The sequence below is a fragment of the Euprymna scolopes genome, chromosome 6 (genome assembly GCF_053919585.1).
Source record: "Euprymna scolopes isolate OS-2025 chromosome 6, ASM5391958v1, whole genome shotgun sequence".
Lineage (NCBI taxonomy): Eukaryota > Metazoa > Mollusca > Cephalopoda > Sepiida > Sepiolidae > Euprymna > Euprymna scolopes.
In genome coordinates, this window is record NC_136487.1 from 150607956 (window position 1) to 150620455 (window position 12500).

The window sequence follows — 12500 nt, forward strand, 5'->3', positions numbered from 1 at the left end:
GATTTAAAAAGTTTTTTTTTAAAATAAAGATTCGTGCGCTACCACCGAGAATCGAAACCAAAACCTTAAACTTACGACTTAATTTTTCCTCTACCGCCAATGACTGGGCCATGAAGACATATTTGCTGCAAGGTTAATAATTAAAACATGAACCAATAGCTACTACGTTATGCGTTCGTAATGGCGTCGTTCGACCTTCACCTGGTAAATTTCATTTTTTTTAATTTTAACAATTTTGCGCCGATTTTTCCGGGCGAAAACCCAAATATAAAGTTTCGCAAGGATTCAAATACCTTATATATAAAGTTTCATGTCTGTAGACTAAAAACTCTAGGAGTTTGGTAGGCAAAATTTTTTAAACAAAAATAGATATTTGAAAATCAACCATTTGAAAAACAAAAATATATATTTGAAAATCACCCCTTCTCGGGTACATGCTATTATAAAAACCCTAGACACCTCAAAAGCATGTGGACCAGATCTCATCCCGGCTGTGCTATTAAAAAAATGCTCTGCCGAGGTTGCTCCAGTTCTGTCCAAACTTTACAATAAATGCCTTAACGAATCTTGTTTTCCCGACTGCTGGAAAACCGCCTTTGTGGTACCAGTCTTCAAGAATTCTGGTGAAAGAACTGACCCACTAAATTATCGCCCCATTAGCCTCCTCCCGCTTTTCGCCAAAATATTTGAGTCCTTAGTTAATCAAGCCCTAGTTCAGCACCTAACAGCTGCTAAACTCCTGACTGACAAACAATATGGATTCAGGCAAGCCCGTTCAACAGCAGATATCTTAACTGTAGTTTCTAAACGTATATATCGTTAATTGGACAAAACAGGGGACGGTAGAGCGGTGGCCCTTGATATATCTAAGGCTTTTGACAGGGTATGGCACGATGGTCTTCTAAGGAAAATCAGATCATATGGAATCACTGGAAGAATTCATAATGTAATTAAATCCTTCTTAAGTAATAGAAAAATCAAAGTTGTCCTCGACGGTCGTACATCCAAACAATATGACATAAATGCGGGAGTACCTCAGGGGTCTATCCTTGGACCTCTATTATTCCTGATATTCATAAATGACCTCCCTGATAAAATTGTTCCGGAGATGGGTATATTTGCCGATGACACCACTCTCTATAACAGATATGAGGGGAAAACAAATGAACACATATCCAAGGAAATGGCAGAAACACTAGAGGATGACCTCCAATCCGTAGTGGAATGGGGACAAAAATGGTTGGTCACATTCAATGCTGCTAAGACTAAGCTTGTTTCCTTCAATAACTACAAGAAACCTTCTCTACCACCAATAGCAATGGCCAAGAACACATTGCCTGAAACTACTTCTTTTAAACTCCTCGGCCTAACGTTTACAGGGAATATGAACTGGAATAGATACATTGAGAGCATTGCCAAGGCTGCTGCAAGGAAGGTTGGCTCCCTCTACCGTGCTAGAAAACTACTTACGCCTGACAGTATCCTATACCTATATAAGGCAACCATTCGCCCATGTATGGAGTACTGTTGTCACATCTGGGCTGGTGCATCTGCTGCTTGTCTCTCGCTCCTGGACAGGGTTCAAAAGAGAGTCGCCAACCTGATAGGTCCTGAACTGTCATCTAGGTTTCAGCCTCTGTCCCATCGACGAGATGTTGGATCCCTCTGCCTGTTCTACAAATACTTTAATGGTGAATGCTCTGGCGAACTGCAAACACTTGTACCTCCCCGACGTAACTGCCCCCGACAAACCCGGCAAGCTACTAAGTCTCATCCCTTTACAGTGGAGATCCCTAGGTGCATGAAAGCCTTTTACTCCAATAGTTTCTTCCCCAGAACTGCGGGTCTTTGGAACTCCCTTCCGGGGTTCTGCTTTCCCAACTGCAACGATATGCAGACGTTCAAGTGTAATGTTAACAAACATTTTTCTACTCATCTCCCTTCATAATGACCCCGCTAATTAAGTCCCTAATAGTAGCCCCCTGCTTCAAAGTGGCACTGTGCCTTGTTTGGGGTGAAAATTGAATATATATATATATATATATATATATATATGTATATATATATATATATATATATATATATATATATATATATATATATATATATATATATATGGAAACAATTTTGTGTTTACTATAAACTTTTTACGCAAATATTATGCAAGTATAAATCATATAGAACATCTGCATGAATATAATTACACGTAATAGTTAACTAAAGATGATCATCCCATAAGAAAACTGAAGAAACTAATAGGGAATTAATTAAAATGAATGTTTAAAAGAATATGCAAATTAGTTAGATCTTCTGCAAATTGTATTTTCTTTTTAAATAAATAGAGAAAGGGATTTTAATATGAACATCAAAACACACGCTTAAAAACGAATTTATATATATACTTCGTGTGAATATAAAAATGCATACTTTTAGGTATACATTCCCTATATATGTATATTTCCTTAAAATTGTTAAAATCAATGATTCATCATTTTGTCCTTTTAATTCTATCCACTTTTATGTGACCGCATATAATATTTACTTGTCTTCGATGATTTGTGTGATGGCAGCATTGTTTAAATGAACAGTGAAACGTGTGTGTAAGATGTAAGACGCATATGGAAAAAGTAAATATAAAAATTCGCCAATATATAAATTTTTTTAAATAAATATAAAATAAGGTCATGATTGTGGATTAAATTTTTCTGTGAGTATTTAGGCGGCAATTTTTTTTATTCAAGCAAACATTTGCTTAATTATACCATTTCATTATATCTATATTTCTAAAGGGGTTATTTTTTGTAAAAAAAAAAGCATGTATATTACTAATGTGTTTGATTCTTAGTCGAATGATCGTCATTCATTTTTCAAACTTCACAAGTTCCATATAACTTGACTGTCTGTTTCGTACACACGAAACAACCAAGAAAATTATATATCTTGTTAGTTTTTCAACCTTTAAATCTATATAAAAAAACTTTTAAGGCTTTCGTTGGGATATTCCTTTGTTTGTAAGTCAATTCATGACTTTTAATTCCTGCATTCGTTTTTTTAATCTAAAGAATTTACTCCATATATCCAGAATAGGGTTTATCAGTTGTTTCCTATGAAAAACTGTTTCGAGTTTTTTAAAAGAAAAAGCAGTGTTTGTATCATGGCACCTCAGAAATGTTGATCAAATACTATTAAAAAAATTATTAAATGAAAAACAAAAACGAAAACATTCCAGATATTATATAGATCGATGCCGACAATTTTGTAGTATTTCTTGTTTTATATTAACTAAATTATCCTTGGGCGTTATTATATGATTATATTAGTTTGATTTATCATTTCCATTCGAATTGAGCGTTATTTTATGTCATTTTTAACACATTTAGCTAGTAATGCTAGTACATGTTAGTCTTTATTTTGAAAGCCGTTATATATATATTTTTTATAGCTGTGTTTAAAACAGCACTTAGTTGATCCTGTATATCATGTATGTTCCTCTATAACATAACATTTATAAACTATGTTTTACATTTCTATTCGATTTACTTTTAACAAAATTGTTTTCCTTATATTTAGATCGAATTGATGCCAGATGTTTCCCCGGCACCGAGGTGAACGGAGACTAGGTAATTGTTGAGACGGTTTGTTCCCTATTGACAAAGGTATGTTTCTAGTCCTGTAAAGTTATAAGAGGTCTACCTTCTCAGACGTTACGTTTTCCCTTTGTTTATTGTTAAGGTGCTTATACCGGGGAACACTGAAGATGCTTTCCAGGTATATTTTGCAGGCTAGAGTGTTTTTTTTTTCTTCTAGAGCGCTAACTTTTCAAATTCTACTTTTCGACTCGTGGGAGAGAGATAAATATCTTTATTATGATCAATGATGGGACGATTCCAATATTTTCCCCGATTCCAATACAATTACTAATTCGTTCTAAATTTCCGATTCTGATCCGGATTCTTTTAAATTTCTGAATATAGAGTTGTTGTTTTTTTAAGGAAAGTTACCGCAACAAACAAAAAACAACAAAAAAAATTAAATATGTACATATAATTTCCTAAACGTAAAAATATACTCATGGAGATGATCTATAGGATTTTGTTTATCTGGTAGTTTAAAATCAATAAATATTTATCATTTTTCATTAATACGGACCGTTGAAAATTAAGTTTTAACTTAAAAATAAACAACTAAAAACACTGAAAATAATCATTTTTAGCATCAGAAAATATATACAAATTTTTCCGATTCCGATACCCTCAAAAGTTCCGGTTTTTTCGATTCTTGATTCTGATTCTGATTAATCGTCCTAACACTAATTATAATATTGCTTATTGCTTTTAAACATTTGCTTACGCATATTTTTCAAGTACTTGGAATGAGAGCGTTTTTTACAGACTCTGGTTAGAATTTATGTCGATACGGTATAGAGTGTAGTTATGTTTACGGTAGGATTCAGAAGTATTATTTGAATTTAATGCTATACAAGGAGTGTTCCAAAAGTAACGCCTCCTATTTTTTTTATTCCGTCCAGACAGATCGGAAGAAATGATGACTGAACTTATGACCTGAAATTTTCATCTCTCTGTTACAGATATTGACAGTATGAAACTCTAAGAAAGCAACCTCTGCATTGATGTGCATCAGAAGCAAAGATGCATCATTGAGCTCCTGTCAAAAGTGCATCGAGAATGGTAGTGTCTCTAAAAATGTGTTAGAAATAATAATATGTAATAAAATCAGTAAAACAAACATATAGGAAGTTGTTTACCTACTTACATAAAAGGGAACTGAAATAGGATTGTTAATCAAGGTGTGGCGGCGAATCAATGCAGATATATTTAGAGTTAGTTTACGGGCAGTTTCAGAAGTAGCAATGAGTTTTGCGACAGTTTACAATTGTTACGGACAGTTTATGGACATTCTTGAATTTGCAAGGGTAGTTTTGCATTGAGGACGGTTTCTAGTTCCATACAGTTATAGCTCGGAGCAGTTCGAAATGAGATGAAGTCAACTGACCAACACGGCCTTGGCAGACGACTATATAAGTTATATAAAGTTATGGACTTTAGCTGTGTAGAGGGTCGACGGTGTGACACACGCACCCATAGTCCAACAGATAAATAGGAAATGTGCCAGAATTTTTTTTGTTTTCGTTTTGTGCTCTGTTTTATTTTATTTTGTGAACTCGTGCGCATCCCCTCGGCAGCCGCTAATGTGGGTAACGACGACACAGGTGGAGGAGAAGATGAAGAAATCCACAGTACACGACGTTGATGTTAGCAACCATTGTTGAGCGGGAGAACATGTCGTTTCCTCGTAGGAGATGTCCATTTCTCTTCCCTGCAACCTCTTTCTTACAGAAGAGACGTTGCGAGTTTGTCTTTGCTTTATCGTTATTTTCATGGCAAGTGTTCGACTGAGCTTCAATCTATGGTCTCTCCCTCGTCAAACTTTCACGAGAAACACGTGTCTAGCTGAAAACACTATCAATAATTCCTCCACTCTTTATATGTGCCTAAACCTAAACGTAGATTCTATAAACAAAGCTTCTTTCTTAGAACTGCACGTTTGTGGAACTGTCTTCCGCTTTCCTGCTTTCCAGCTGACTACAATGCGGTTGTCTTCAAGTCTAACGTAAACAAGTTTTTGATGAGCCGTTCCACTTAAGTTAACAAATTTACCGAATTTCCATTAATATAGATTACTATATTGTCCAATTGACTACTGTACACTCTTTAACCCTTATACTTGAGTGGCTTCTGGGCCTTGATAAGTGGTGATGCCTATGTAAAAAAAAAAAATAGGTATAGTTACTTAACGTGGCGCATGCGATTTTTGCATTCTCTAAGAACAGACGAACTAGCAAATTATATCATTTAGAAAATATGTAAATGCGTGCATTGTTATTTCGTTAATCTATATTGTATGCAAACCAGTCGCCGAGTCCCTTTCGTCTAAACTGGACCTAATCCAGCTTTGAGTAGATGTCAGGGGTGGGCGCTCAGCTGCTCCTCATTATGTAAGACAGCTTTGTCAGTAAACAAACGTAGATAATCCTAATCAAATAACCCGTTTCCTTTTCTTTCTTTCTTTTTTTCTTTTTTTTTTTTTAGTTTTCTTATTTTGTTCTAGATGGAGATATGGCATCCTACCGGATGCCAGACATAAAACCACTATCTCATACATTCCAAAGGGAGGATATTTAAGTGCGAGTCTTTTTAAGACTCTAAACTTTTACGTGCAATTGTTTTGTTTGTATCTCTCTTACATTTGGTTTATTGGGTACTAGCATTTCAGCCCGGCGTTGCCTTGCCCGGGTGTTTTGGAGGTGTATGTTGAGAAAAAAAAAAGAAAAAGAAAAAGCGGTCAATTTTTTTAAACTTTGACCCCTATTATGTCCCCTTAACATTTATTGTTTTGGACTCAAATCAAGTTATTAAGTTATATCCATGTCCAAGGAACCTATATCTAAAGTTTCAAGTGTTTAGACTCACAATTGGCGGAGGAGTTTGGTAGAATTCTCAAAGGTCAAATCGTTGAACTTTGACCCCTTGCTCGGGTGTTTGGAGGTGTATGCTGTGCAAAAAAAAAAGCAAAAAAACAAAAAAAAATGGTTAATTTTTTAAAACTTTGACCCCTATTATGACCCCTTAAAATGTATTGTTTCGGGCTCAAATCACTTTATTAAGTTAGATCCATGTTCAAGGAACCTATATCTAAAATTTCAAGTGTCTAGCCCAAAAATTGTCGGAGGAGTTTGGTAGAGTTCTTAAAGGTCAAATCGTTGAAATTTGACCCCTTAACAGCCAAATTTCTGACTGACACCCGTCACATCGATTTTCCCAAATCTCAGTACCCGGTATTTCAAATTTCGAGTCTATAGACTAAAAATTGACAGAGTTATTGCGTAGGGAAATGTACACAGACAGACACACAGACACACAGACAGACAGACAGACAGACAGACAGACAGACAGACAGACACGTTCACTTTTATATATATATATAGATAGACAGATATTGGCCGGGCAGTATATATGTAGGTAATAGTAAAAAAAAAAAAAAAAAAAAATGGGCCAATATGAAATAATAGTGATCATTAAAAAAAAAAAGTATTTATTTGCTTCCCCATTGAGAAATTAGTCACAAGGCCGTTTTTTAATGTGGAGAGATTAGGGAAATGGGGAACAGCTCCCCGGAGAGTAGGGAAACTGGATAGTGACAATTAGTATGAAGGGTTTCCCCTACATTGACCAATAACTGATTGTTACACGAGCAATGGTCTTATATGTGGGGTTGCCCCCACGTATGGTCTTTGATTGCAGTATCTGCCGGAACAGATGGTATTTATTTGCTCCCCCACCGAGCAAATTAGGCACAAGGCCAATTTTTAATGTGAGGAGTGAAGGGAGGGGGAAGGGAAAAAGGGGACCAGCTCCCGAGAGGTGGGAAATGGGAGCTGGTTAAAGGTCAGGCATGTGGGGTTGCCCCCACATCTGGTCTTTGCTAGTCATAGCTTGCAGCATCTGCCGGAACAGATACTACACTGATCTCGGCCAAAAAGGCTGAGAAGCGATCGTGGGGATCATTAAAGAAAAGCAAATAATGAAAAGAAGAAAAGACAGGGAAGGTAGATGAGAACGTGGAGAAAGAAGAAGGAAAAGAGATAGAGACAGTTAACAAGGGATACGGAAATACATATATAATTAGATAAAAAAAAAATAAAAGTGAACTACCCTTCCGATTTACCCTTATATATTTTGCACCTACTTTTAATTATTTTTACCATATTATCCTATTCCTTCATTCTCGTTTCATATCTCAATGTTATTACGCCAGCTTTTTCTATATTTGCATTTTATTCTGGCCTTTCTCTTCTTCTTTTTTATATATATATATATATATATATATATATATATATATATATATATATATATATATATATATATATATATATATATATATATTGGCTTAAAAACTAATATATATATATATATATATTTATATGTATATATATATTTTACTTTTCAACGTAATACAAGATGCTTTGGGGGGATATTTTTCTTTGATTATCACCTTTGAAGTGAGGTTTTCGTGTTTTTGACCTTTTTTTTTTTAATTACATTTTCACCCCAAACAAGGAACATTGGCATTTTGGTGTAGGGGGCATAAGTTACAGGGGTGCAATATAGGAAGTTAGGCAGCAAGGTGTCTGTTCACATTACACTTGAACTTCTGCATGTCAGTACAGTTGGATAATGCATATAATACATATATAGAACGCATATGTATTAAGATTTTTCTTGAAAAGTTTTTATGAACATATTATGAATTTTGGAATATATATATTTATGAATTTTGGGATATATATTCTCGGCATTTAAATGATGCATCCACGCACATCCGCACTCACGCCACAACAACTATTTCAAAATAATTTAGAGAAAATAATCGTTCGTATTATTTGGATTTATCGGACTGCTGTTCTCATCCTGAGTATCATTTTTCACAATGTTTCTGTCGATGTAATCTTCGACCTTCTTCAGGTGTATCTTGTCGAACTCGGGAATTTGGACGGAATTTTGAACGAAAACCTTAATTTACTTCATGGGGGTATCAGGCTCTTGTTTCATCGGCCATTATTGGAAAGAAGCCCTACTGAATTCGCAATTGTATTTTTCGGTCGCCCACACTGAGAATTGATCTTTCAACCTTCGGGAGAATAACACTTTTACAACTGATTTTTTCCCCAAAAAATACTTTAACCACTGTGCCACGGATCCGCATGCTACACCGTGAAGTAAATAAAGGGTTCTGTTCGAGATTCCGTCCAAATTCCCGAGTTCAACAGAAACATTCCCGAGTTGGACAAGATATGCCTGAAGAAGGTCGGAGGTTTCATCGACCGAAACGTTGTGAAAATCATACTCAAGATGAGAACAGTAGTCCGATGAATCCAAATAATACAAATAACCAATCCTCATCTAAAAAATTCAAAAACGTAATATAATTGTTATTAAATAAAATTTTGAGTTATTTTTAATAATACGTGTTTTAAGGATCGGCGCATGCGCGTGAACGTAATCAATATGTATTGGTAAAATGCTAAATGTTGAACTTATCAATATGAATCATTGAATATATATTCTACGCAACATGGTGAGTAACGTGAGCATATATAAGACAATAACTTATTTCCACCGTAACTGGTCTTTATCAAGTCTGAAACCAAGGATTCAATTCTTACAATTCTCTCGTTTACTAAAAGCTGTAGGAGACGTAAAATGCACATTGTCATTGTTAAGGACGGTTACAAAATAAAAATAAAACTTACCAACAATATAAGTATTGACCATCAAACCGAATATGGTTAGTATAACCAAATTTAATAACTCCATGACTGTGTATGTTTGTATATCATATATATAACATATATATATGTATAAATATTTATGTAGATTTTATATATGTTGAAGACGAAAGCCAAAAGATACGCAGATCCAGCCACTGGAAAGACGCGATTGTAACTGCTCTTTTCCCCCAAAACTAGAAGCAATTGAATTGGCGATGTCCAGCAGGGTGTGGTGGTTTTGAGGGTGGGTCACGTGTTAGTACTGATGCGCGGTGCGCTTCTTTGGTGGTTGTTGTAGGCGCACACCGAAAATAAATAAATAAATAAAAAGAAACAAAGAAAAGAAAATGGGGGGGAGGTGGTGGCGGCGGCGGCGGGTGTTGTGTGATGTTCGCCTAATGATTTCGATAATCAGAAGATGAGATTTACATAATAATGATTCAGTGTTAATCGGCTAAAAAAAGTAAAACGTCGCCTGCAAACTTTGGATTTCTCGGATTAAAAAAGAAATCCGGAATTGCTTAAGATACGATGAAAGCTTCATCGATTTCCGATTTCATCATCTTCTCCCCTCCACGCCCCCCCTCTCTCTCTCTCTCTCTCTCTCTATATATATATATATATATATATATATATATATATATATATATATATAGATATATAGATAGATAGATAGATTGATAGATAGATAGATATATACATACTAGTTGCACGTACCCTGCGTTGCCCGGGAATAGTTTCCCTTCTCCCTTTAAACTTTGCTATGGCGTAATATATATGTCATAACACACACACGCGCGTGCACACACACACACACACACACACACACACACACGTATGCATTTGTATATATATATATATATATATATATATATATATATATATATATATACTATGACGTCATTAAGAATAAACAAACAAACAGACAGACAGGGATACGATTTATTATAATATATATATATATATATATATATATATATATATATATATATATATATATATATATATCACTTTATAAAAATTTCTTTCTTTCTCTTTCTCTCTCTCTCTTTCTAATACTTTCTCTCTCATGTGCTTTGTATATTCTCTCGCTTTTTCTTTCTGTCTCCCCCTACCTTCTCTATCTTTCTCTAGCTCTGTCTCTCTATGTCTTTCTCTCTAGTTCTGTCTCTCTCCCTCTCCCTAGCTTTGCTTTTATTTTTTACTAACTCCCATTCTTTCGCCTTTCCTCTCGCTCATTTCCCCCCCCCCCACACTCTCTCTCTCTCTCTCTCTCTCTCTCTCTCTCTCTCGTTCTATATTCCTTTCTCTCTCTTTTCATCTATATATCTCGGTATCTCTATCTCTCCCTCCCTCGTACTACCTCTCTCCTATTTTCTTTTATCGCTATCTTTCTCTCTAAAGACTTTATATATTCTTTTCTCTTTTATTCCTTCTCTCTTTCTCTTTCTCAGATATTCATGCTCTTTATCACCTGATTGTCTCTGTCTATTGTTGATTTGTTATTTCTCTCTCTCTCTCTCTCTCTCTCTCTCTCTCTCTCTCTCTCTCTCTCTCTCTCTCTCAGTCTCTGTTTCTCCCTCTTCCCTTCGTTCTCTTTCTCTCTGTCACTCAATCTTTTTGAATTTCTTATTCTATAATTGTTTTATATATTTCTCGCTATGCCCTCACCCCTCTCCCTCTCCCTCTTTCTGTCTGTCTCTCTCTCTCTCTTCTTTCTCTCTCTCTCTCTCTCTATCTCTCTCTCTCTATATATATATATATAGAGAGAGAGATATATATACATATATATCTATATATATGTTTATCTATGTCTATCAATCTCTCTCCCACCTTATTGCATTGTTTTGTGCATTCTCTCTCTCTCTCTCTCTCTATCTCTCTCTCTCTCTCTCTCTCTCTTTGTCTCTCTCTCTCTCTCTCTCTCTCTCTCTCTCTCTATATATATATATATATATATATATATATATATATATATATATATATATATACGAGAGGCGTTCAAAAAGTTATGCCTCCTATATTTTAAGTGCATTGAGAATGGTGGTGACTATGTAGAAAAATAAATTTGAACGCACAAAAGATCGTTTCTTTTAATTGTTCTCGTAGCTCTTCAACCTTTTCAGTTTAAAAAAAATATAGATGGCTTTATTTTTTAAACGACTCTCGTATCTATACAACAAATAGTCAAAAATAGCAAGAAAAACAAATAAGGATAGACGCTTTAGAAGAAGGAATATAATAATGGCTGGAAAAGATTGGTAGCATAAAATTCAAGTGTGGAATGAAGAATTGGAAGTAAAAAAAGAAAAATATCAAAACATGCTTAAATTTGATCCCAAATTCATGCATTAAATCATCTGTATATCGCAAAGAGGCTGAAATGACTTATTAAAAACAACGCAACTTTTTAGATACAATGTTATTTTTGTTTTTTTGTTTTTGCTTTTATTGTTTTTTGCTTTTTTTTTTTTTTTTGCTTTTTTTTTTACTTTTTTTGTTTTTGCTTTTTTTTTCTATTTTACTTCAGTCAAAGTTCTAAGAAATCAAGCGACTCCTTAACAACGTAATTTTTTAGATACAATGTTATTTTTGTTTTTTGTTTTTTTTGTTTTTTGCTTTTTTTTGTTTTTTGCTTCTTTTTTTTTTGTTTTTGCTTTTTTTTTTCTATGGTACTTCAGTCAAAGTTCTAAGAAATCAAGCGACTCCTTCCTGAGGTGGTCCTGGATATGACCTTAAACTATATCCAGTGGTGAGGCCCCAGCTTACGAGCTTTAGGGAGTGTGGAGCCACCCTTTAATTGCCATTGCTCCCAGGTCCACTCTGACCCGGAGTGGTAGTACCTGTTAGGGTCCCAACTATGGGTTAAATAGAAACCGACTGAAAACAATAAATATATTCTATTACAAGATTTTTCTTCAAAATATTTGGATTTAGCATTAAATAGCCTGAAAAGGGTTGATATGCCGTAAAACAAAAACAACCAACCAACCTTCCCGAGGTTAACTTAACAGCAACATTGATTCGCAAGAGAAAATAAGCCTTTATCTTTACATTGACAAAGTTCAAAACCTGCAACTTCTTTCCCACAGAAGAGACGTTGCAAGCCTGTCTTTGCTTTATCGTTATTTTCATAGCAAGTGCTCGTCTG

At 34.9% G+C, this 12500-nt stretch overlaps 1 protein-coding gene across 1 annotated transcript in view; it reads right to left on the reverse strand.

The window, feature by feature from the left end:
- LOC145278041 (uncharacterized) overlaps positions 1-9602 on the reverse strand; it is a 75148-nt gene extending 65546 nt beyond the window's left edge. Inside the window, exon 1 of the mRNA XM_080130263.1 lies at positions 9332-9602. Within this exon, the coding sequence (XP_079986389.1) occupies positions 9332-9395 (64 nt within the window). The 5' untranslated portion in view covers positions 9396-9602. The remainder of the gene's footprint in view (positions 1-9331) is intronic.
- Between the last annotated feature and the right edge of the window lie 2898 nt (positions 9603-12500).